Source organism: Planococcus citri, chromosome 1, assembly GCF_950023065.1.
Source record: "Planococcus citri chromosome 1, ihPlaCitr1.1, whole genome shotgun sequence".
Lineage (NCBI taxonomy): Eukaryota > Metazoa > Arthropoda > Insecta > Hemiptera > Pseudococcidae > Planococcus > Planococcus citri.
This window is the reverse complement of record NC_088677.1, coordinates 34692977-34717381: the sequence shown is the minus strand read 5'-3', so window position 1 is coordinate 34717381 and position 24405 is coordinate 34692977. Positions and strand designations below refer to the sequence as shown.

At 32.2% G+C, this 24405-nt stretch overlaps 5 protein-coding genes across 10 annotated transcripts; 3 read left to right on the top strand and 2 right to left on the bottom strand.

Moving 5' to 3' along the window:
- The first annotated feature begins 1488 nt into the window (after positions 1-1488).
- On the top strand, positions 1489-5859 carry LOC135831606 (transcriptional repressor CTCFL-like). 2 transcript variants are annotated; one of them, XM_065344220.1, is made up of 14 exons: positions 1489-1628; positions 2230-2277; positions 2354-2512; positions 2582-2698; positions 2773-2861; positions 2949-3182; positions 3254-3366; positions 3441-3610; positions 3706-3842; positions 3948-4098; positions 4174-4331; positions 4480-4620; positions 4704-5199; positions 5276-5859. In XM_065344220.1, exons 2-14 carry the CDS (start codon positions 2253-2255, stop codon positions 5395-5397), a joined length of 2112 nt encoding a protein of 703 aa, XP_065200292.1. In that variant the 5' UTR covers positions 1489-1628; positions 2230-2252; the 3' UTR covers positions 5398-5859. The 2 variants fall into 2 exon arrangements, with proteins under 2 accessions (XP_065200292.1, XP_065200293.1); XM_065344221.1 differs by lacking the exon at positions 1489-1628 and adding an exon at positions 1798-1951.
- A 354-nt stretch (positions 5860-6213) lies between these two features.
- On the bottom strand, positions 6214-7454 carry LOC135831607 (uncharacterized). Its single transcript, XM_065344222.1, has one exon. The coding sequence runs from the start codon at positions 7452-7454 to the stop codon at positions 6312-6314; it is 1143 nt and encodes a 380-aa protein (XP_065200294.1). The 3' UTR covers positions 6214-6311.
- A 2089-nt stretch (positions 7455-9543) lies between these two features.
- Positions 9544-13290, top strand: LOC135831605 (uncharacterized). Of its 3 annotated transcripts, none has more exons than XM_065344217.1 (3): positions 9544-9824; positions 11836-11963; positions 12052-13290. In XM_065344217.1, the coding sequence occupies exons 2-3, from the start codon at positions 11840-11842 to the stop codon at positions 12780-12782; spliced, it is 855 nt and encodes a 284-aa protein (XP_065200289.1). In that variant the 5' UTR covers positions 9544-9824; positions 11836-11839; the 3' UTR covers positions 12783-13290. The 3 variants fall into 3 exon arrangements, with proteins under 3 accessions (XP_065200289.1, XP_065200290.1, XP_065200291.1); XM_065344218.1 differs by lacking the exon at positions 9544-9824 and adding an exon at positions 9825-9964; XM_065344219.1 differs by lacking the exon at positions 9544-9824 and adding an exon at positions 11487-11544.
- A 100-nt stretch (positions 13291-13390) lies between these two features.
- Positions 13391-20744, bottom strand: LOC135831603 (mitochondrial thiamine pyrophosphate carrier-like). Of its 3 annotated transcripts, none has more exons than XM_065344215.1 (8): positions 20229-20744; positions 19653-19830; positions 15995-16137; positions 14601-14756; positions 14310-14480; positions 14001-14160; positions 13756-13919; positions 13391-13668 (listed from the first exon to the last, which is right to left on the bottom strand). In XM_065344215.1, exons 3-8 carry the CDS (start codon positions 16121-16123, stop codon positions 13489-13491), a joined length of 960 nt encoding a protein of 319 aa, XP_065200287.1. In that variant the 5' UTR covers positions 16124-16137; positions 19653-19830; positions 20229-20744; the 3' UTR covers positions 13391-13488. The 3 variants fall into 3 exon arrangements, with proteins under 3 accessions (XP_065200287.1, XP_065200283.1, XP_065200282.1); XM_065344211.1 differs by having other exon boundaries at positions 19533-19830; positions 20229-20713; XM_065344210.1 differs by lacking the exons at positions 19653-19830; positions 20229-20744 and adding an exon at positions 18717-18846.
- LOC135831604 (hatching enzyme 1.2-like) lies at positions 17165-19647 on the top strand. The gene is made up of 7 exons (XM_065344216.1): positions 17165-17589; positions 17675-17781; positions 18299-18395; positions 18489-18618; positions 18704-18900; positions 18995-19094; positions 19177-19647. Exons 1-7 carry the CDS (start codon positions 17427-17429, stop codon positions 19349-19351), a joined length of 969 nt encoding a protein of 322 aa, XP_065200288.1. The 5' UTR covers positions 17165-17426; the 3' UTR covers positions 19352-19647.
- Positions 20745-24405: the final 3661 nt, after the last annotated feature.

Here is a 24405-nt window from a genome sequence, read left to right as displayed (position 1 = left end):
ATAATCCAGGAAAAAAAGGAAAGAGCCGAGAGGAATAGGTAGGGTATTAGATGCAGGTAGACCTAAGAAAAAAAATTAAAATAATGTTGTACCCAAATTCCAAAATTTTCAATTTTAATTCATATTTCTTGTATTACTCTTATGGGATAGATAACATTTTGGTTTTTTATTTTTCATAAAAAAAAATTGCTCGTAATTTTTGAAAAAAGGGCAATATTAAATATTTTAAAACTGGGATCAAATTGAAGAAGGAAGAAGGTCATGGGAAGGGAAGCATTAATGTAATTTCAAGTTTAACTTGGAGCAAACGAGCATGATCTAAAATTTCGAGAGCAGGCTGAAAATCAATACACCATTGTCAATTGTGTACCTAGTTTGTTCTGTTCCGTACCTGAAAGCTTGCTCGTCTAAAGTGTATCTTGGGTTCAAAATTTCAAATTCAAAAAATAATGACGAAAAAAATAAAACATTTCTTAAAAACACCTGCTATTTACTATGATTATTTCACAGAGTGCTTGGTGTTGGTGGTTTGGCGCTTGCTTAGTGCTTACGCTTAGTAGGTACGTATATAATTTTCAGAAAGTTAATAGGAGGCCAAAAACTCATATTTTAAAATATGCTTTCTAGGATGACTTCCACTTCCCTTCCCCTTATATTTTAGGTACGTATACCTAAGCATTTGAAATGCTTGTTAGAAAGTAGTTGGATAAAGTGAAAAATGAAGAATACCATTTTTTCAAACTGAAAATAGAAGTACATAGGTATTTTTAAAAATTTTTTGGTTTTCCTTGACTCAACTTTCCAGGTTGATATATTTCTGAATTTATTGACATTGAGTAAACTTGAAGAATACTTATACTTATAGTATGAATTGAATGGACAGTTGAATTTAATGAAAATGAAATACAATACAGTGCTTTTTCGTTTTTTTTTTCTTCTACTTTTTGTACTTCTCCAATACTCCAATCTTTATTCACGAACTGTCCATTCCAAACTCCAAACCTCCAAACTCCTAACCAATACAATACTAATTAATTATTTGTTACAAAATAAAGATGAAAAGAAACAAAATTTTCAAATTTTAATAATACGCTAGCCGAGTCGTTACGTCGTTAGTAAAATTCCGTAAAATTTTGAAATTTTGAAATTTGAATTTGAAAATTGAAATTTAAATGCGCGCGTTTATTGCTCCACATTGAATGAAATAATTCTCAACAACTGCTAAACTTAACCCCAATTTTCGAGAACAAAGTGTAGCATTATGAGAAAACAAAAATTCTCCTGATTTTCAGGTGGAAAAATTGATTTTGAAAATTGTAGCAACTTTAAAGCATTTGTTCACAATATTATAGGTAAATTACTCAATTTTTTCTTTTTATGGATCTGAAAGTGATCTGAAGAAGCAAAATGAAAGTAAATTGAACGAAAATGAAAATATGTTGAAATTTGAAAGAGAAACAAACGCTACCAGAAGTGGCAACGACGATTTCGATGTATTTCCAAAATGGCCTTGCAATTTACAGTTTGCAATGTTTGCATTACTTTGTGAGGTTTATTACATTTTATTATAATATATTTTACTTTGCATTCATTAATTAGTATTTCATTGTATACTAATTTGATTTTAAGTAAGTACTGCATCTTTTTCAAGCCAATTTATCTGTAAGTGGGTCAGCGCTAGTAGTGTTTTTAGTTGAACATTTTGCCTTTAATGCCACCTATGTTGAATATTGCAAGTAACATTTAAATTTCTAACCGATAGACGGCGTATAAATTGTTTTAATTTGGAAAATTTTTGCTACTGTTTACATTTTATTTATTCGACAAGAAATCCTCAAGTTATTTCTTTAATTAATATCAAATTTGAGCGGCCTAAGTTTCAGTTATGTCCGCCTTCAATCTACGAACAAACACGTCATTCTTGAAAACCAAAGCTCTTCAAAGCAAGATGGTGGGTTTATGTTAGTGTTATCTCGTTCCTAGAAACTATTCGACTGATAATCTAAAATTGTCTTATATAATTGATTCGACTCATCATTAAAGTAAACTAAGGAAGAGAAAAAAATTGATTGATTGAGCTTGAATTGGATATCACCCCCTTCAAACACACCCTCTTGAAAGAAACTACACTGCTTCCCTATGTTTGCATAATGATTTACCTATATTACTTTAGATTTACCTTTCATTATACTTGATTTGGTGGATTTATGCTATGTTTTATTGTTACAGATTAATTTATCGTTCTTTCGAACATGAATGATAACGACGTTGATAATGGTGTGTATAAATCTGTTATTCATCATGTACCCTTCGTAAAATTTTCACTCACGATTGGTTTTCTTCTGTCTCTCAGCCACAGAAAACGTAGTCGCTGTGGGCGATCAAACCATCAAAGTTGAAGTTTTGGTTCCTGATGGTGATGGCTCACATGAAAGCATCACAGATATACAAAACTATCTGCAAACTTTCAATAAAGAAATTCAAACTATTCAGACGGAATCCACCCAGGCTGGTAGGTTGATCTCTTCGGATTATGTGTTTCTCACATCATGATTCACATGATATATCTGCTCGTTTACAGATGTCGAGCCGCAGCCCAACGTTGGCAATGAAGGAAATACATTCTTTGTGACAGACACTGGAGAATACTTTTATCAAACCGATGCTGTGAATGCGCAAGTTGTAACCGTCGTCAGCGGTTCGTAAGATGAAATATGTTATGCCTCGAATTCAACTTCCGATATTAATTCATTTCAATGTATGGATGTTTAGACGACAAAGAAGATCAGACCGCAGGAACAGTAGCTATTGAAAGTCAGAAAAACTCTAGTCAGAAGGATATCACTAGTGATGAAAATAAAGTATAGCAAACTTATTTTAAAATTTTACATTTTTACTATTTATTTAAACCTTGTTCAAATACATCTATAAGTGGCGCATGTTTTCAGATGGTGAGTAAATTGAACGAAATGACAAGTCATATTATTTCGGGAGAAGAAACTTTCCAAACAGTTACCATTGTACCGACTGAAACGAATCCTGGAGAAGTGAGCTATGTTTTAATAGTTCAACAACCAGACGAGGGTGAAAAGGAGAAAGAAGAAGTGGAGGAAGGCGACGACCAAGACATAACGGTTTATGATTTTGATGACGCCGAAGATCCTTCAGCCAGCGGCACTGTAGTAAGTTTACCAAAAAAAGAAGGTCGCATCGGCGGTAATTCGATTTATAAAATGTTCGATTTTACTTCTAGGATTCTGCTGACGAAGACGATAAATCGAAGATCATGAAAATAGTCACTAAAAAATCTCAAAGCGTATCACAAGCCCATATGTGTAATTATTGTGACTATACCAGCCCGAAAAAGTATTCCTATCTATTCCTTCGATAAATTTCGAATTGCAAACATTTTTTTAAAATGATTTTTTTCCCTTTTGAAGGTATCTTTTGTCCAGACACATGAAATCTCATTCTGAAGAGCGGCCGCATAAATGTAGCGTGTGCGATCGTGGATTTAAAACTATGGCTTCGTTACAAAATCACGTAAATACGCATACGGGTACCAAACCTCATCAATGTAAATATTGCAGCAGCGCTTTTACAACGTCTGGTTAGTATTTTTTATCATGGAAAAGGTTTTAAAAAAAGGGATAAATTGATTCGAATTTGAAAATTCTCATTTTATAATTTTTTTTCTCTTTTTAGGTGAACTCGTACGTCACGTTCGTTACAAGCATACCCATGAAAAACCACATAAGTGTTCGATTTGTGATTACGCGAGCGTTGAATTGAGTAAAATGAGGAATCATATGAGATGTCATACAGGAGAACGCCCTTATCAGGTGATGATTTTTAAATATCTCAAATCACATTCTGTTATTCAGAAATTTTGTTGTTTCTTTCTATTTTCATGTAGAAACTAATTTGGTGAAATTGATTATTTTCAGTGTCAACATTGTACGTACGCTAGTCCGGATTCATTTAAATTGAAACGCCATTTACGTATTCACACCGGGGAACGACCCTACGAATGTGACATTTGTCACTCAAGATTTACTCAGTCCAATAGTCTTAAAGCTCATAGATTGATTCATAGCGGTAAATTACTCATTTTTAGCAAAAAAAAAATTATTTCATATGGTTCAATTTTAAACGTATTCTGGAATCTTACAGACGATAGTGATAAGCCTGTGTTCAAATGCGATTTATGTCCAGCCACTTGCGGCCGTAAAACGGATTTACGTATTCATGTTCAGAAATTACACACTTCTGATCGCCTATTTAACTGCCGTAGATGCGGGAAGAATTTCCCCGATAGATATACTTTTAAAGTGAGTGCAGTTTCTAGCATTCGGTTCGAAGTTCGAACCAAAGTACATACTTTAAAACCGACATTCGCCTAGAAAATCAAATTTTTTAGTAATAAAATGATTTTTCTGTGATGAAATAAATTTCACCTCCGCATATTACCTGTTTCAGATGCACAATAAAAGCCACGACGGAGAAAAATGCTGGAAATGTGACCTATGTCCTTACGCTTCGGTATCTCATAGACATCTAGAATCACACATGTTAATTCATACGGATCAAAAACCATTCCGTTGTTCATTATGTGATCAAGTTAGTTCCAGTCTTTCGAAAAGAATTTACATTTTTTAAAATACCATATTGAAATATTTTTATTTAAAATTCAATGTTTATAGTGTTTTAGACAAAAACAACTTCTAAAACGTCACGTTAACTTGTACCACGATCCCAGTTACGTTCCTCCGCCACCTAAAGAGAAAACTCACGAATGTCCCGAATGTAAACGCGCTTTCCGTCACAAGGGTAATCTGATTCGTCACATGTGCATGCATGATCCAGACTCCGAAGCCATTCACACTGCAAACGCGCTTAAAGTGGGTCGTCAAAAGAAAATTCAAGTCGTAAATGGAGAAGAATTGAAAATCGTCTCGAGTGAAGAAGATATCATCATGAAAGATGAATTTATCGAAAGTGATGCCAAATTATTAAAGAACGAATTAGGAAATCAGCTCATCGAAGGAGCCGATGGGCAGCACTACGTTGTGTTAGAAGTTATTCAATTACAAGGAGGAGATGGTGAACAGGCGGTAGCTGTAGTGTCCGAGGGAGATTTCAATGGTAGTTTGAGCATCGATAGCGCCAATGCTAGTCAATACATTACTTCTGATTACGGTAATGGCTTACTAATACGAATGCGATATCAAGTTATACAATATTTCAAATTAATTTGCTGATTTTTTTTTCACAGAGCCGGAAGAAACACACGAAGGTAAAACTACGATTAAAGTAGTAAAAAATTCTGTCGACTCGAGCACTGACGTCCAAAATTGTTTTGGTTTTGATGAAGAAGAAGAAGATATGGAAAATTAATCACGATTAGAATAACCCAGTCAGTAACCACATAGCATTCTATTGCACATCGTGTCATTTTAGTACAAATGTAACTCCTACGCTTTTTATTCCTAATTTTAATTTTGTTTTTGATCCGTTTTATCTGGTACATTCAATATTGTGGTTTTCCGAAAGAAATATCGTCGTGAAATTATATGTTTAGTTTTTAGTTATTTTTACCTTTCAATTAGTCATAAAAATATGCATTTTGATATTTTATTCTGATCTGTTTCTCGAATTCTACGTTCCAACAATGCGGGTCCATTGTTTTCGAACGCAGATACTTCATTTGAAAATTTTATTTTTATACGGTGTTGAACACAGAAGATATTTTATATGTTGTTAAGTTATTATTAGGTACCTACTACCTACATTGTGTTTTGTTTCAAGTGTAATATTTTACGCTATATTTTGAATATTAAAATTACTCGAGGAATTGAATTTTTTTCCGACTCCAGTGATGAAACATATTTATGTTTTTCCGATCACCAAAATTTCAGTTTGATTAGTGATTACTCTTTCCACGGCCACTCTGAACAGAGTTCCGTAATGACAAATGAACAACTTATCCTACACGATTGCATATTGGTTTGCCAACATCGTAAATTGAAGGGGTAAGATTACTAAGATGAAATTTATCGAATTCATCTACCTACATATTTCAAAATAGTTGAAAGTGGATGAATACTGATTAGGTACCTACGAGAATTTTGAAGATCTTGAAGGGACTTTTCGATGAACTAAATCGGCTAAAAAATATCTACCTACTTAATTTTTATTTTAAAAAATCTCTACTCTATAATCTCTATACCTATGTACATACATAGTAGCAGCCTACATTTTATGTTGGTATTTAATATGTGTTAACAAAAACAATTCATTCATTTCATACATCATACTTTTGTCAGTTGTATAGCTTTTTGTATAGTTACATGATCGAAAGAATTGAGCGTACATAGCAACAAATGACAATAATTCTCGATATGCTTAACCATTTCCAAATGAGATTTTTCCAAAGCCGGCATTTTGACACATTTTTCATAAAGTTGTTCAATGAAATTATGTAACGAGGGATTTCGTTGCATCATGTGAATATTCCTCTTCAAATTCTCCAATTGTTTTTCCTTCATGACCAATTCTACAACAACTTTTTGAGATTTTTCTCTCGAAATACGGCTATTTTTTTCAATTTCGTTAAAATTCGCCCTGAAATTATTCTCCAAGAATTCATTGGCACAGTGGAAAATATTCTTGAATTTTTCATAATGCAACTTGTAACGTAAAATTTTCAAATTTTGTTGTTTCAATTTCGATAAAAATTGCAACATTTTCTCAGCTGTGACATGTTTGAAGTTATTGTCATCAAATTTTTCATCCGTTGGACCGATATTTTTGAAAATCTCTAACAATTCGTCTATCTGAGACGCGTTAGATTCATTCGGGTTTTCAAATTTACCAGTATATGATTTATCATTACTCAACAAACGAGATAAATGTCGAAGAAAATTACGACTTGTTGAATATTTTCTCCAAATATCTTCCAATTCGTAGATTTTCAACGATTTTTCTGTAATTTGACGACGAAGGTTTTGTAATTCTTGTTTCAATTGCGCGGATTGATTTTCAGTTTTTTCCAGCTCAATCAAAGAGTCACTCACCGTCTCGTATTGTTTGGTGAGGAAATCCTCGAATGATTTGGCGAACTTGTCGTGCTGCGAGTTGGAATTTTGGAATTTGTTTGAACTCTCGAGGATTTTTAAATCGATTAATGAGACTTCGTCGTGAATTTGAGCTATTTTTAAGTTTATTTTCAATGTTCGGTCGATCACATCGGTGTAACTTAATGTTTGCGTTCGAAGATCGCGTTTTTTTGTCGAGTCAGTTTTTATGACTGGTAATTCGTTCGAGACTTGGCCTTTAACGCTTGTCGCGTGACTTTGCTGAGTGAAGGCGAATTTGAGATCTTGGAGTGGTTTGAAAGTTGTTTTTGTCGGGTTACGACGCGATGTTGAAAGTTTTGGTGTGATGTTATTCATTTTCTAAAACAGACAAAAATTTAAAAATTTGAGAATAAATTATTTAAAAAAAAAAAATGTAAAACGTTATTTTGGGAAGTACCTACTAAAAATAATACAAATTATTCTTTAAATGGAAAAATGCAGGTTTTTGATCAGCGAAATTGCCTTAATATTTTCAGAATCTCGATGATTTTATTTAAATATTTTTCCAAAATTTACAATTTATTCGAAGGCTGTTTGTCGAGTAGGTAAACGTCTGTGTTTCAGATTTGTATATCTACCTGTTACCTATACTTATAGAGATATTAGAAAAAAGCTTCAGATGGACATGTTGCCCATTTTTAAATGGAAGGAGCGAATTCACTTCGAAAAAAACCAAACAAACAAGAAGTATTTTTGACAATAGAAATTGGCCAAAGTTTGGAAAAATTTACAAAGTTTTTTGTTGATTTTTTTTTAAACATCAAAATTGAAGCAGCCTCAATGACATTTGAGGCGTGATTGTAAATTCATTCCAATTAGGTAGGTACTCAGTGAGAAATAAAGTGCATTTTTTCACTTTCTAAAAAATAAAAACCAATGTCGTTATAATTTTTAGTAAATCGTCAACTTTAACTGATGGTAATTCTTTGTCGTCATTGTTTTAATGTGAGGAAGCATAACGTTCGAGATGATACGATTATTGCATACTTAGTTAGTTACAGTCACACACGATAGTATATTACTCTCCTTATCGGCAACTTAATTACACCAGCAACTCGAGTAATAAGCTATTTATATCATTTTACATTCATCAAAATATACCTTAACGAAATAAGTAAGGAGGCATTGAGTAAGCACGCGTGTGATACGCATACGCAAGATGGGCACTTTTTCAATTCAAGTATGTAGTTACTACGTAGGTAGGTACCTATGTACAAGTAATTCTACCTGTAAAAATGCTCTAAAATCATCACTTTGAACGCGGAATCACCTAGATATGTTCCAGAACAGAAGCTAATTGAACGATAAATTGAAGAGTAAATACATAAGTGCCTCTTATCAAACCAGTGACAAGAAAATTACCAGCATACCTACTTGAATTTATATTTGACCCGCAAACATCCGTAAAAATAAAAATAAAAATTCACCGGCAAGTCCAAGTACCTATAGGTGAATTTCACGCGAGTTTATTCAAATTGAATGGCAAGTAACTGGAAATACATTCGTCCATAAATAAATATACAGTAGGTACCCATATCAGAAAGGAAGTGGAACTCGTCCAATTGGACTACCTATAGGAAAAAATTGCACAACAGATGATTACTTCATAGAAATTGTCTAAGAATGGTGCGTTCTTTTTCTCACAAAAAGTAAAACTACAGTACGCAAAATAACCGATGACCGCTATCTTATGATGCATGTAATGAACGACCCAGTTTATATGGGTACATTGTGTTCGCTAGTGACATTCATTATTATAATTTTGTTTTACCTAAAATATGACCAAAATATGTACAGATAATTTCATACGTGGTATACTAGACAGACCTAGCAATATTCTAACTGGATGAGAGAGAGTAATGCACTCAAGGTGTGGATATGTTATGAAGGAAATAAATAACTAGCCTGACTATGTGCTGGTATTATATAGGTAAAAGTGTATCAGGATATGTTTCTATAAAATGTAGTTCGGAGATGGTCGCTAATAAATTAGGTAATTAATAGTATCTATTTAAAGCAAATTTCATTAAAATAATTTTTTTTACAAATTATTTTGTTCTCATTTTTGAAAAAAAAAAAAAAAAAAGGTTTTATCTGTCGAAGAATTATTTTGGGTGCTCACTTTTTTACTAAAATGAAAACAACCTCCCCTTTTAAAAAATATGATAGGCAAAAGTGTACGCACGAATCTAAAAAATTTTCACTTTCACATCACCAATAGACTGGGGAGAGATACACACAGTACCTACATTGTGAGTTACCTAGTATTCGCAGCAGTTCAACTGCAGTTGAAAATTGCATAGAATACGAGTAAATTAAAAGTACCTATGTACATATGCAAAAATACATCATATTTATTGTCATCGAAATCTCGATCCTTTCAGTATCAAAATTTTTCCAGACTCGTGTACTTTGTGCATGCCACTGTTGAAATTATTATTAAAGCATTAGGATGTGTTCAAAATAGCGTGACCGAAGATATAATTTCACTAGATGCTACGGCACAGTGCACATGCTTTGTAACAATCTATTCTGTCTTTTTGAAGATAGTACTTTCATATATTCGCCACTTGCAATTCATCAGTATTATAACTATAGCCAGTGGTATTGTACTTGGATTTTTTGCACCGCATGTTGAAGTGATTTCTACGTGATAACTTCCGCGAAGTAATTCCGATATTGTGGGTGAGTTGAATTTTATATACGTTGTGTATTTTTTAAATTTTATTTTCGGTCCTATTTTACGACTACGTTGAGTTGTGGGAAAAATTTAATGAAGTGATTTATCATTGAATTTAGTAAGTGTGTTTAATCAAAAGGAACAGGTGAATATTTCTACAGTGTCAATTTACTTAACGTTATTTTATTGAAAGCAGTTGCCTAATGTACCTACCTAATATTGTGGATTTTGCTAGAAAAAATTACCAAATTGTTTATTCGTGATTAATTAATTGTGAAAGAAAATTTACAACCGGTGTGTGTGACAAATGGACTTATTTGAATGGTATATAGTTTGTATTAAGTGCTCAAATGTAAAATTTTAAAAATCAAAATAGGTACCTACGTAGGCACTTTTTATTTATTTACTTTTATCATTATTTAAGCACTCAAAATATGAAAGCAAAATGATAAATTACCAATTTAAAATTTTTTTAAAATTATGCAGATTTTGGTCAATTGATGTTTGATTTTCGTTCTTGTTGGTAACTGATTGAAGAGGTTTAGACCAATTACTTAGTCTACTCATTTAGGTAGATAATATTCTTATAAGATAAGTGCTTACATAAAAAAATAAAATTCATCATTATTATTCATCACAACGTGCATACGTTTATTAATAACAGACGAATCTTGTTCAGTCTAGAGTGAAATTATGATATTAACGCTATTAATAACTTTTAATTACTTATTATTTTCACTTTGAGTTTTTTTTTTTAAATCATGCAAATCGGTTTAATAATCATCTTTAATAAGTGTTAAATTAAAAAATAAGAAAGTAGGTACCTTTATAGCCTCGCACGTGTACCAAGTCTATGTTTAGTTTTATAAATAAATTTATCAGGTTATATAAAGTCTTACCTCTCTAGATACTTGCGATCTAACTTTGTTTCAAATTAACTGTAGGAATAAATCGACAGAAAGCCATAGAATGATGGGAATATTAAGCTTGTTTATTTCATTTCCATAGAGACTCACTGTACCTAAGTAGGAATTTTGAACACACGACTTGCTTATTCTTTGTGTTTGAGTATTTTTGTCAGTGAAGTTCCCCATTCTATCGAAAATGAGTTGAAAAAATATCAAAATAATGTAATAAATTGACCTATTTGTACTATTGACCAGCCAGCTATCTATTAAAAATATTGTATTTAAAAAAAAATCTTTCGCCAAGTTCCTTAAGTAGGATTGCTGCGATTGAATGATTGGTACAGATACCTAGTCGTTGGTGTTCCGGACTTGGTGTTCCGAAATTAGACCACACGTATCAATAACTTCAGCTATTTAGATAATCTTATTTTAGATGTCTTATTTGTGGCGTTCGACAATTATTTCCACAGAAAAAAAATGAAATAAAAGAAGTCCGTAGACTATTGTTCTTGAAGATTGTAAGATTTCAAAATTCAAAATCTTCAGTGCGCAACGCCTTCGAAAAGTAAGATAGGCAATCTAATTTATGGAACATTTGAGATAGATTGCCTATGTCACACATTAAAGGCAAAACGGGGAATAATAAAACAATGACTCCTTAATGTTGATAAACAATTGAACATTGAATGGACTGATTTATGTCACGTATTTTATGTTGGGTGGTTAATTTTAAAGCCGTAGGAGCTCGCACTTGGCCACTTGCAGTGCCATTTTGAAATTTGAATTGAAAATTCCAACTTTCAACTTTTGAAAACCTGTAATGACTGCTTTTTGAATTCGATTTTAATGTTAAGTACCTATTTCTCCATGATGTTGTATTTCTTTCATCCTGTCTCCAGATATTTTTACTCCCAAAAAAATTTGCTTGTGAATGAGCTGAGCCGTACTTAATTGAACGAATATTATTTGTTTTAAAGATTCAAAATTGAAGTTTGTGTTAATTTTGAAAAGTGCTGGTTTGGGTTTAAACTAGACACTTTTCATTTTCCTAATTTTTTTTTAATCCGTTCGATTTTAATTTTCTATGATATTTGAATTTGATTTACAGTGAAATGGCGATGAAAGTTTGGATGTTTTTGTTAGCAATGACGTTACCGGATGTTTCACCAAAGGCAATAAATGATACTTTTCCAACCACACCAGCAGAAGATACCAATGAACCATCGCCCACTGAAGGTTTGTAATAAAAATTTCAATCTATCTACCTATACTTTCAATAAACCCATTTTTCTATCATTGTTCTCCTTTCGTTTGATCAAATCAGAATCTCGAGTGGTGTCCATTCAACCATCAACCGGAGACTTATGCCTAGCTAGATTAGAAACGGCGCTAGGAGCAATATCAACGAACCGCTTGGGTACTGCGAACCTACCAATGATTGATTTGACTGGTTACGCTTTGCATCAACCTTTAAAAACAGTACCAGTCGACATGTATGTTACCGATATGCGAGTCAAAGTTCCCGGCAGTGCACACTGGGCAAAAGTCGAAAAATGTCGATTCGATCCAAATACGAAAATTCTACAAGCCAAATTGATATTCAAAGACCTGATAGTAACAGCCGCAGTTAAACTGCTGAACGACGAACTAATGAAATACGGAAATCCTTTGGAATCAGTCACCGATAAATGTAACATGACTTTACGTTTAAGGCAGGCCGGATTAGGCTTCATCGCTATTCCACAACCGGTCAAGACAGGAGCAGTTGGTATCAAAACATCGGCCACTTTCGTTGATCCTAATTTCATCAGCATTCACGCTTACAATTGTCAACCGGTTGAAATGCAAGATCAAAAAAGGTCGGTAGCTGGTAATCATTACAGCGATGGACCTGAAGCAAGAAATCCTTCCAATGAAGATATCGGCCAAGAAATGGAGGATATATTTCTACGCGGAATACGATCTTTGTTGACTAAATACATGGAAAAGCAACTCCAGCCTGCGTTGAAAGATACGTTGATGTTGAATTTAGGATACACGATCTCGTACGGTTAAAGATGATAAAAATAGATACTTACCTATTATACCTAGCTAATTAGACAATGAGCCATTGAATTTCCTGTGAACTCACAAATGATTTTATTTATTAGCATAAGTATGTACCTATTTATTTATTACTCCTCGTTATCATATTTACACTGCGAAGAGAATTCAACGCGCAGTATTACGTTATTTAGTTTTGTTTTAAAAACTTATTCCCAAGACTGTATTTTTAACAATTGGAATGTAAATTAAGTTCTATGAGAATTTCATAGTGTTCATTCTATTGGTCCAAAATTTCCTAGAATGTAGTTTTAGTTATTTTTAATTTAGATTTAAATGTACGCCTGATAAACCATTTCTTCTTTTAATTATTCGATTAAAACACTTCGATACACTTTTAGTAATAGTTTAAAATGAGTTCAATACCAATTAGTTTAAGTAGGTTATGATACTCTCAAAGAATAATATTTTTTTGTAAATTATCTATGCGTATTCAGTATTTTTTAGACGTATTTACCTATACCTTTCTGTTATATTTTTTAATACCTAATAAATTTTGTATTAAAAAAAGAACTTTATTCTCATACTGAGGAGGGAAAAAATTCAATAAAATTCGCAAATAATTTTCAATTCAACAATTTAATTATTTATCGTAACAACACAAAATTAATAGAAACAAACCGTATACTTAAAATACAACGCCGAAACAAAATTATAACTAGTGAGATTGAGAATTCATTCGTAAAAATTCCAAGATTTGTTCGTAAAATGCAAAGTACAAAGAAGTTGTAACTGCTGACTTGAGTAACGATGGTTGTAAACCTTTGAAAAATCCTTTGAACGATTCTTCAGCGTAAATTTTTACCAAACAGTCGATAAATCCGTTGCATATAAAAGCCTAAAAATGTTAAAATTTTAAATTATTAAATTATTCGATAATAATTTAATTTTACTTCAAGAATAGTCATTTTGTAAAAGTAATTACTTTTCCGAAACCTTTTCTTGCTTCGTGGAAGCCTTGAATTTGCAGTCTTTTCCGACTCAAATCTAACGGATATGTTGTGGCTTTGGCACACATTCCTGCTAGAAAACCAGCAGTTAAGGAACTTGAAGTTGACTTGCTTCCATCAGAAGTTTGACTGAACACATCTGCAATTAAGTAAAAAGTGGTTCATTTTTTCTCCTAATTAAAACTTAATTTACACGTTTGCTCATATTTGATGTACTTACGAAAATTAGCATCGATTTTTGAAAAAATGGTAAAATAACCGAATTGGCAAGCTCCGTACGGTGCTGATTGTATTAACGTTGGTGTTAAACCTTTGTAAAGTCCTTTGAATCCTTCAACTCGAATTATTTTGGCGACAGCATCGTAAACAGAAGTATAAGCCTACAAAATTTTAAAAAAAATTAAAAATTTCATTTTTTAAAAGTTGAGTAAGAACTAAGAACTACTAAATTTTTGATTCGTGTGTTTTTATATTTTTAAAAGAAATTAGGGAACACACGTAAAAAATATTAAAGTTCATACTTTCATACTTTCGTTTGTCCTTGAGCAATGAACCGAGTGCGAACTAGATCGAACGGGAACGATATAATTGTAGCAAAACCGCTGGCGATCCCTCCGCTGCAAAAATTCAACGCAGTTCCATGGAACGAATCTGTATTCAAATGAGTCGTTACTTTGGTCAATTCTTCGTAAACTGTAAACTATAAGCAAACTTTTTTCTACGTAAAAAAAAATTACCAGCGATGATCAGTGAAATTTTTCCACTTCGTTGTTTGGAAAAATGGCACGAATAAATAGGGAAAATCATTTTACAAATTTACCTGGGCAACACCGAACATTACGGATAATATTTGAGCTGAAACGTGCCCTTTCCACAGAGCGAAAACGGTTTCTTCTTGACATATGACTTTGACAGCTTGAGACATACTTCGATATTTGGATGTTTCATGTTTTCGAGATATTGGCTCGACTTGTAACTGAAACGTGAAAAATCATGTTGAGTATTTCAAAATATGTAATGATTAGATTTATGATTTACGTGTAGATCACAGAGCGCGAAAAAAATTTCGCTAATTCGTTATTATATTCAGATACATTTGGTCACCAGACAAGATTTTAAAATGGGAGAGAGAAAGGCGGGAAGAGTATTCACAAGTTGTTTTTTTTTTGGAAAAGGAAACATTTCTAAATTCTGGATGATTTTTATAGGATTTAGGCATAAAAAATCGATATTTGAATAAAAAATTAAAATTCAAGTTATACGTATCAATTTACGTATATCAACGCATAAGTCATCATAATTCACCAATAATAATGTCTAATTTCTCACTCATCAGAAATTGTAACTTTTTTTTCTTCTTCAAAAAACATCATTTCAAAGTAGATGTTTAACATTTTATTTTTTCCACCGAATTGTAGGTATATTTCAAATATTTTCACATTATTTTTTTCAGCCTGCATTTTCCAAATTTCTGTTTGTCCACTAAAAATTGAATATAAATTTCAAAATTGTGAAAAAATTCTTTCAATTTTTAAAAGTACAAAATCCTATCTAAAAGTGAAATATTTTCAAAAAATACTTCAAAATTTTTTCGTAAGTCGTTTCATAATACAAAAATAATAAGTAGGTACTAAGCTTTCATTTCAAAATTGGAAAGTTTTCAAAAAAAAATCGTAAGAAAATTTATTTCAACAAAAATTTTAAAAATACCTAAATTTCAATAAATTTACATACTTTTGCAGCAATTTTTCTATTCCGTTCTCTATTTCTAAACCATATCTTCTCCCTTACTTTCAACTACCTCTTATAAAAAAATCGGGATTTAGGAAAGGAAAGGAAAGGTAAGGAAAGGAAAGAAAAGAGCATGCAGAAGAGATGAAAATGTGCATTTGTATCAATGCACACAAAAACCCATGAAGATAATTGATAAGAGTTCTTGAATTATGGCAACCAATTATGTACTCACTCCTACTCCCCCTCGTCTAATTCTCTCTTTTAATAAATTATAATAGCCTAGGCTCCCTAAAGAAAATTAGGCTAAAACAAAACTATACGCGATATGACATCCTCATTTAAAAACATACGAATACGCATAATTAAATTCCAACGATGGCAAAAGCAGGCGACATCGACACAGCCAACTCGTAGTTATTCAACTTAGGTCATTATCTTGGCAAAAATGTGAAAAAAATAATATCGCCTATATTAAATTACTTGAAATCTAGTTTTGATGACATCCAGAGGTTGTAAGAGGAGTCTGGTCAACGCACCACTCAAACCACCTGCTAAAGCTGAATCTGATAACGCTGAATTCTTAGTTTCATTTCCATTGTGACCAATCATCACAAGTTGTTCTTCTGTAAGTATATAAAATCGTATTATTTAAAACAGGTCATCGTATGCAAAATCGGAACATGTTGAGATACTTTATAGGAGATAGGTGCAAATTTTTTTCCCATTTTTTTTTTTTATTACTGCTATAAGCAAACGAGAGATGCTATAGAAACTTCAACATAGTAGTAAAATATTTTTGCTCTTGAAAGAAGTAAAATCTATCGGTTGTCTATTCATTCGAACATGTATCGAATTCAATCACGTTCACCAATTTCCAAACAATCTATATAGGTCAATATAAAACACTATGTAGCTGTATTGGGCGATAGATCGAATAACAGGTGACGAGAGTTCATACCAACAGGTCAAGTTCGTGTCCGTACTGTCTAGGTGAAAAAAAAACTCGTACCATAAATCAATGCTTCTAAAATGAATCTTCGGTTTGAAAATTTTACCTATGTTTTATAAAACATATTAACTCATCATACCGATACTTTTGAAATACCTGTACGATAAAATGCATTCGGTAAATTTTCAATATTTTCAATCGATTAAAATGAACATCTCTTATCAATGTTGTATCGTTAAACTGTCCATAACGTAAGCTTTGATCACTCTTTGATTCGATTCGTGTAATGAAAAATTACGTTTAGATGCAACGAACAATGGCACCGCTCCCATAAAATTTAATGGAATAACGATTAAAAAAATTGAACATTTCGATAGGTACTTATGTATTATTCGAGTGTGTTGGCCTATAATACGAAACGATTTATCTTTCATATAGAGCATTATAAAATCACGCAGCATGTAAAAAAATCTCCCGAACAGAAGATGGAAAAAATCGAATTTAAAATGTAACAATTTTTCAATGTCATAACATCATTAAGCGTGAATAACCCTTAATCGGTCATTTCGAAGCGATTAGCGATCACCGAGGATTAGTGCAATGCCCAACAGCAGCGAGTTTTAAAGCAAATAAGCGATGCGTATTTAAAAACATAATATATTCTTGAAAAAAAAAAAAAAAAAAATTAAAACACACACAACTACCCATATCTAGATTCCACTCCAAAACTGAGACTCACTGTAGTTAGGAGCATGTATTTCTGACACACATAGAGACAACTTTTTTCATATCAAGTGCATCAGTCTCACTTAAGACACCATAGATGTTTGCTTGGAAGACCGTTTCCTTAAGTTTTTTGTATTTTTTTTTACGATAACTACAGTAACGAGTTCTGTGATACACTATCAAATTGACGAAAATATCTCAGATTGAGGAAAATGTATTTTATACTAGATTATTAAAATGAACGTAATCGTTTGCGGTATCAAATTACTCAAGTGCGATGTTCTCTATTTTCTGATTGTGTGTAATTTATGCATATCTGCGACTAATTGTCGTAGTATAAACAGAGACAGATCTCATTCACTGCCGATAATTCCGGATGTTGTACACCCTCCGATACCCGGTAAGGATTAGTTGATTTAGAATATGATGAAGATGATGATTCGCATTTTCAACTGTTTTTGTATTTTCAATATCCAATATGTAAGTTGGATTCAATCTCGATGAAGACGCCGAAGAGTTACAAGACCTGGAGGAGTATGATCCTGAAGTTAGACCAGGATTATTTCAAGGAGATATGGCATTAAATAATGAGGTAAGTAGGTAATTAAAAGTTAGGTAGGAAGTACCTACTATCTATCTAGATTTTTAATTCGTTCGTTTGATAGTGCAGATGATTTTTTAGCTGTTTTTGTTTCAAAAAGTATTGGCAACTTTTACATTCAAATAGGTTTTTAAATACCTACTTATTTATTCAAAAAGCATTTAGGTACCTATACTTACTCTTAATTAATAATAATTATCTAATGGATACCTACATATTTAATTTTCAGTAATTTTCTCATCGACTTCGAAGATTTAAATTACTCAAAATTGCACGAAAATTTGAAAACAATCAAGTGTCATCAAGTTTAATTTGTGATGTCGTTCTGTTTTAAATACCCAAAACACTTAAATTTAATACAAATCAAAATTTCAACATTCATTATGCCAAATATCAAAAACTGATCGTTGAAAAACATTGTTATAAGATCAAACAGTAGCCTACCTAAGTAAAGCAAAAAGTTGCCATATTTAGTAGAAGCAAATGTTTTATTTTTATTTTTGTACAGATATATAATTACTGGAGAGTTGGACTTCGATGGGATGTATTTCCAGAAAAATTATGGAAAAACAGAACAGTTCCCTACGTCATCAGTCCTCTATACGGTACAAAGTATTTTTAACTCATCAATAATGCCTAAAATGTTATTAGATATTATTTCTTAAAAATTAAAAAATATTTCTCGATTGTTTTCACAGAAACTGAACATTACATCACCATTTACCAAGCAATACAAACCCTCAACTTCATGACCTGCGTAAAATTTGTGCCATGGGACGGTAAAGCGAAAGATTATCTCCTAATATGGCCAGTTAAATATCCGAGCGGGTAGGTATGTACAATAATAGCTCAATTTTCGAGCAATTAGTAGACTTTTTCGGTATAATTTTCATTACAAATAGTAATACAATAGATGCTGGTCTTACGTGGGTCGTTACGGTGGTCCTCAGATTTTGTCATTACAACCGCCTGATGACAGGAGCACGAATTGTCTAGGAAGCGAAGGGCGAGCTTTGCACGAACTTTTACACGCTCTGGGAATATTCCACGAGCAGTCTCGAGCTGACAGGGATAAATTTGTAAAAATTCACTTAGATAATGTTATACCACGTGAGTATACGAGATGAAAGTAGATGTATGTACTTCCAGCGAGAGGAATAACCAAAATCGAACAATTCTTATGTTTTGATTTATTTTTCCCCAGAATACAGAGTCAATTTTGATAAACAAAGTTTGGAAAACACAACGTACAGTTTCGAATACGATTACGATAGTATAATGCATTATGGCAGAACTTTCTTCAGGTATTTTTGAACTAAGTCTGTGATATGTATTTGAGTATTCCGTATAGATTTTTCATTCGAATTGTTCGTTCTGCATTTTCAGTATCAGCAAATCAAAACCTACGATTTCAGTGAAACAGAAAGGAAAAACAATCGGACAACGAAAAATGCTGAGTAAAACTGATTGTTTGAAAGTTAATGACTTATATGGATGTTTAGGTACTCCTCCGAATTATCGCAGGAAATTCTACACTCTGTGTAATTTTATGGGAATATAACAATACGCGGAACTTCAAACTTCATACCAGATTTTTTCGTGAAATTGTTCAGGTTATTTAGGTACAGAAATATATTTTCAAAAGACTACTTGTTTGAGAAAAACATTACAGTATGAGGAAAAATTTTAGTTACTTGATAGCTTGAAAAAAGTGTACATACTAGCAGGAATAACATACTTACATTATCTGTTCCGAAGATAGCGATTGAATGGTATGTTTTGAAAACAGTTTCATTAATTTATTATGATGTACGATGCTTTAAATTTCATTAAATAAAATGGTAATGATTAACAAAACTTACACCAAATAATTTTTTTCAAGTTTCGTTTCTTATCAGTAATCGCCGCTCTGTCGGTGAAACACAGATAACGACGCAACGACGAACTTCTAATTTGCAAATTACGTGGATGTATTTTCATGATGTGGTGTGTGTTCCACTTCCACTCATCTTCCACTTCGACTTTCCAAATCCAAAGAGCCTGCCAAAAATGCCAAAATTCTATTGAAACATGAAACTGAAGTCTGCATGTAAGCAGTAAGCACTCGAAAAGACAAGCAGAATATTCCGAAAAGAAAAATGTACCTAATTAACTAATTATGAATGCCGAAGTGCTAGGAATCAGAAATAAAATTAGGAATTTTGAAAAAAAATTAATCAAAAATAAAAAAATGTTCGGATCATTTAAATGATCTCCTCTCCTCAGTCCTCAAAGGGGCAAACTTCAAACTTGATTAAAAATAAAAAAATATTTCCAAATTTGAAGTAGGTACCTACCTACTCTAAATTTTTAATACCTATTTCAAATTTTCAAGTTGTGTTTCTGTGTTTCTGTTTGTTTGTCCCTCTGATTCGCTCTATAAGTAATTAATTACCTACCTTCGAACTTACGAATACGAAGACTTAACGAAGATACTGAAGACAGCCGACAGGCATTTCGTCGAGACGTCGAAAATGCTCGACCATAGACCCCGACCCGTACCCAAACAATCAGCCATCCTTATCACCAATTTTGGACTCCTAAAAATTTACGTTGTTGATCGTTAATACAATTACAAGCAATAAATGATGAGTTCTGAGTAATTTTATTAAATTTAATCACTAAATCATAAGAAAAGAAAGAAAAACTGAAAAAATGAAGAAAAATCCTATAATGAGTAAATGAAACTTGAAAAGTGCCAGTTTTATGTGCGATCTGTGGTGTTGAATTCGCTCAAAATTCTAGTCAGAAATCGTCCCAATGCGTAAATTTCATGATTTCCCAGCAATTGTTTTAAAAGATTCGACTACAATGACTACATGGTCATGTTGTATGTGCCAATGTGAAGACTCACTGCTGAATCTTCGAAATCACTATAAGTAATAACAACACAAAATATACAACTGATGGAAGAGAAAACCTTGTATTTTGAAGGGAAAAATTGAAAATTCTTTCTATGTGTTTATTCATGACGTCGTAATTTCAATCACTTGCTGTTGAGCAAACTCAGTGTTTTTGTAAAGATGGAATCGGCTGAGTATCTACTCAAAAAAAGTACCCAATAAATTTATGCATTTGTTTTCTTGGTTTTTTCTTTCTTTCGATCTTTTCTTACGATTTAATGATTGAATTTAATAAAAATTACTCAGAACTCATCTTATTTATTACTTGCGATTAATGCGATTGGATCAACGATCAACAACATGAATTTTTACAAGTCCAAAACTGTGATAAGGATGGCATGATTGTTTGGGTACGGGTCGGGGTCTATGGTCGAGCGTCGAAAATTCGAAATACAACATTTTTTGCTCGTTCACTTGGGTAGGTAGGTACTATGAGTTGATGAAAGATGAAGTAAAATCATTCACATATTAAATGACCTAATCATTTTCTTATTTTTGACAATTTTTTTTAAAAAATTGATCAATTTTAGCCACAACACAAAAAATGTCGCATTTACTATTCCATTTAGTCGTTCAGTTGTTGTTATCCTCACACACAACTATAGACAGTGTAGAGGAAGACGAAAATCTAGCACTTTCAGAAACGTCAGTAACGACGTCGCCGCCTTATAGAGAGCGCTCGCGGCGAAATGCGCGTTACTCTCTCGCAACATTATAGGGAGTTTTATATGAAACACACATTGTACACGATCAATTTTTTCATTTTTTTATGCTAAAAAATTTTTTAGGACAATTTTTTTTTGAAATAAACAGGGATGGAAGAGCCGGGAGCGAGCCGGAGCCAGAGTCTGAAAGAGCCGAATTTTTTGAGGAGCTAGAGCCAGAGCCAAGAGCCAAATAAATGAAAATGCAGAAAAACATCAAGAGCTCTCTTGCAAAAGAGCTCCTTATTTTACTCAAGAGAGCCATCATCATAAGGAGTCTTTAACCTGGAAAGAGCCAGAGCCAAGTGGGAGCCCACAAAATTTTTCAGGCTCTTTGGCTCCCTAAAAGTAGAGAAAAAAGTTAAAAAATGCGCACAATTTTATCAAAAATTCAACTTTTAACTCACATTTGTGAAGAAAATGAAGAATTTTTAAGTTTTTTTCCTCATTGAGAAATGAAATGAAAATAAATGCAGTGTATTTTCATTTTTTTCATCGTTTTTCACGAATTTTGAACTCTAATTTAAAGAGCCAAGAGCCAGAGCTGGAGCTGGAGTGGGAGCCGAGAAATTGGAAGAGGGAGCCGAGAGTCAAAGAGCGGAGTCGGGAAGAATTGAGGAGCGAGCAAGGAGCCAAAGAGCTCTTGTAAAGAAAAAGAGCCAAGAGCCAAGAGCGAGCCAGAGCTGAAACTTGCGGGGAGCTGAGCCAGAGCCAAGAGCGGGAGCCCTGAATTCAAGGCTCTTCCATCCCTGGAAATAAATGATTTTTAATGTTTTTTAAATTCCTTTTACATAAATATGAGCCATGAAATCGGAAAATTGAAACATCAGAGGTAATTATTTTTACAATATAGTAATATAGAAATATATGCTCGTAAGAATAAATAATAATAAGTGTAAAATGATCGATCAAATTATTATTTTATATTTTTTTGATTTTTTTCATCGTAATAGAGAAATAAATAAATTCAGTTTCTCATTTCTTACCTTTTTTTCCTAGTGATATTTCAGTACATGATTAAATATGTACCTACCTATACCTAATACTTGAAATAAAAATAACAATTTCTCATAGTTTTTGCATTTTTTATTTTCATTTAAATTTTTAATTCATTTACTTTACAACAGAAATGAAAATTTGAAAAATAATAATTTGATCAAACAAATTACCTATATTTTTATTTTATTTATTGTTATATTTCTATAATATTGTAAAAAAAACATTGGAGCTAGCATTCGGACGTAAGTTTTTTTATATAATGAAAATACTTACCTCCGAATGCTAGCTCCGATGTTTCAATTTTCCGATTTCAATTTCATCATTCATGGCATCATGGCTCATAATATTTATGTAAAATAAATAAAATTTCAAGAAAAAATTCTCCCAAAAAACTTTTAAAATAAAAAAATTAAAAAGTTCATCAACTCAATAAAAAATGTTGAAAAAAAAATCTCGAATTGAAATTGTCCTAGAATCATCAATCATTTTTTCCAACGGAAAAAATTACAATTCGATAGTAAATGACAAGATGTAAATTTTTTTGGAGCTTTGCTGACTTTTCTTTTTTTTTTTGAGTAAAAAAATTTTTTCAAGTTCCAAATCCAAGAGGGTAGGTATGAATATGAAATATGAATACAGCCATAGAATTGTATGATAAATTTCGTATAATTTGTTCATAAAAAATAATATAATGTTAAAATTAAAAATCACAATTTTTGTACAAAATTGACTATTGAGAAAAAATATGTATGTCAATAATCAATATTACCAATCAGGCAATCAACAGGAAATTTAATTTTCTTTAGTTCATGTCCAAACAAATGAGGGAAAAATGGGAAAGTGCATTTATATACAATTGTTAACTCTGAATTAGAATTAGAATTACCTCAATTACCTATGTGAAATTTTCACTTTAATTTTCATTTTTCAGAAAACACATAGGTATCTTAATAAGCCAAACTCAAAACGTGCAGAATTTTATCCTCTTCAAAATTTGTTGAATTTTTACCGCGCGCAACAATTTTTTACGACTTTGAGCTTCAATAAGTTTCGAACTGTTAGTGCTAGCGTTTTGAATGAAAACTCATTTTGAAGAGGATAAAATTCTGCAAATTTTGGTTTATTAAAATACGATGTAGTTGATGAAAATTTCGCGTAATTTTAATTCAAAATTGACATGCATAAAAATTTGTCCATAAAAATGAATATTAAAAATCACCATTTTCGTGTGAAATTGAAAAAAATGTATACCAATCGATAGGAAATTTCATCTTCTTTAGTTCAAGTCCAAAAAAAATTTTTCCAAACCACTTCATTTTCATGAAAAATGGGAGAAAACGCATTTATCCTATGCGTCTACGGCTGTTTTACTCGCATGTTTACGTTTTCTTAGCACGCATTTCGATCTGACGCGCTCTGTCGGATTAGTTCAAGCGAGCTACACATTTGGAGGACGGTATTTGAATTTTCTCCCGTTGAAGATTTTCGTCTTCCTCTACACTGTCTATACACACAACTTCACAAGGTGATAACAACATTTGTTATTACTCCGCTTTTTTGTTACCTATAAGCTCTCACAGGGTGCATGTAGAACGTTGAAAAACATGTATATTTCAGTTTGATTCTTCACTCATTTTCATTTTTATTTCACATCATCTAAAAAATTAAAATTTAATTTAATTGATAATTGGCAATTGGCATTCCTCACCGTTTAATTTGTTTTTGTGCTCTTGGTAAAGACTAAAGAGTGAAGTTGAAGACAGCACTTATTTATTGGACTTTTGTCAGTTTTGTCTTTTATTTTAACTGAGAAAACTTTCAGAAAATTTCTTAAGTTCAAAAATTTTTAAAAACTTTGAAGTTTGTTCAACTTTGAAGAAACGACAAACGAGGCCTTGAGATATGAATCAATTCAATGACAATGATCTGCAATTTTCATCACTTTTTAGTTTTTTTTCCCAGTTGTATTT

Bases quoted from the DNA above. Each gene is read 5' to 3' on its own strand.
- LOC135831604 (XM_065344216.1), top strand. From the start codon at position 17,427: ATGAACGTAATCGTTTGCGGTATCAAATTACTCAAGTGCGATGTTCTC. The intron at 17,590-17,674 runs GTAAGGATTAGT...CCAATATGTAAG, and splicing joins TGTACACCCTCCGATACCCG to TTGGATTCAATCTCGATGAA. The intron at 17,782-18,298 runs GTAAGTAGGTAA...ATTTTTGTACAG, and splicing joins ATATGGCATTAAATAATGAG to ATATATAATTACTGGAGAGT.
- LOC135831606 (XM_065344220.1), top strand. From the start codon at position 2,253: ATGAATGATAACGACGTTGATAATG. The intron at 2,513-2,581 runs GTAGGTTGATCT...GCTCGTTTACAG, and splicing joins GACGGAATCCACCCAGGCTG to ATGTCGAGCCGCAGCCCAAC. The intron at 5,200-5,275 runs GTAATGGCTTAC...TTTTTTTCACAG, and splicing joins ATACATTACTTCTGATTACG to AGCCGGAAGAAACACACGAA.
- LOC135831607 (XM_065344222.1), bottom strand. From the start codon at position 7,454: ATGAATAACATCACACCAAAACTTTCAACATCGCGTCGTAACCCGACA.
- LOC135831605 (XM_065344217.1), top strand. From the start codon at position 11,840: ATGGCGATGAAAGTTTGGATGTTTTTGTTAGCAATGACGTTACCGGAT. The intron at 11,964-12,051 runs GTTTGTAATAAA...TGATCAAATCAG, and splicing joins TGAACCATCGCCCACTGAAG to AATCTCGAGTGGTGTCCATT.
- LOC135831603 (XM_065344210.1), bottom strand. From the start codon at position 18,750: ATGACAAAATCTGAGGACCACCGTAACGACCCAC. The intron at 14,161-14,309 runs GTATGAAAGTAT...AAAATTTTGTAG, and splicing joins TTGCTCAAGGACAAACGAAA to GCTTATACTTCTGTTTACGA. The intron at 13,669-13,755 runs GTAATTACTTTT...TAACATTTTTAG, and splicing joins CAAGAAAAGGTTTCGGAAAA to GCTTTTATATGCAACGGATT.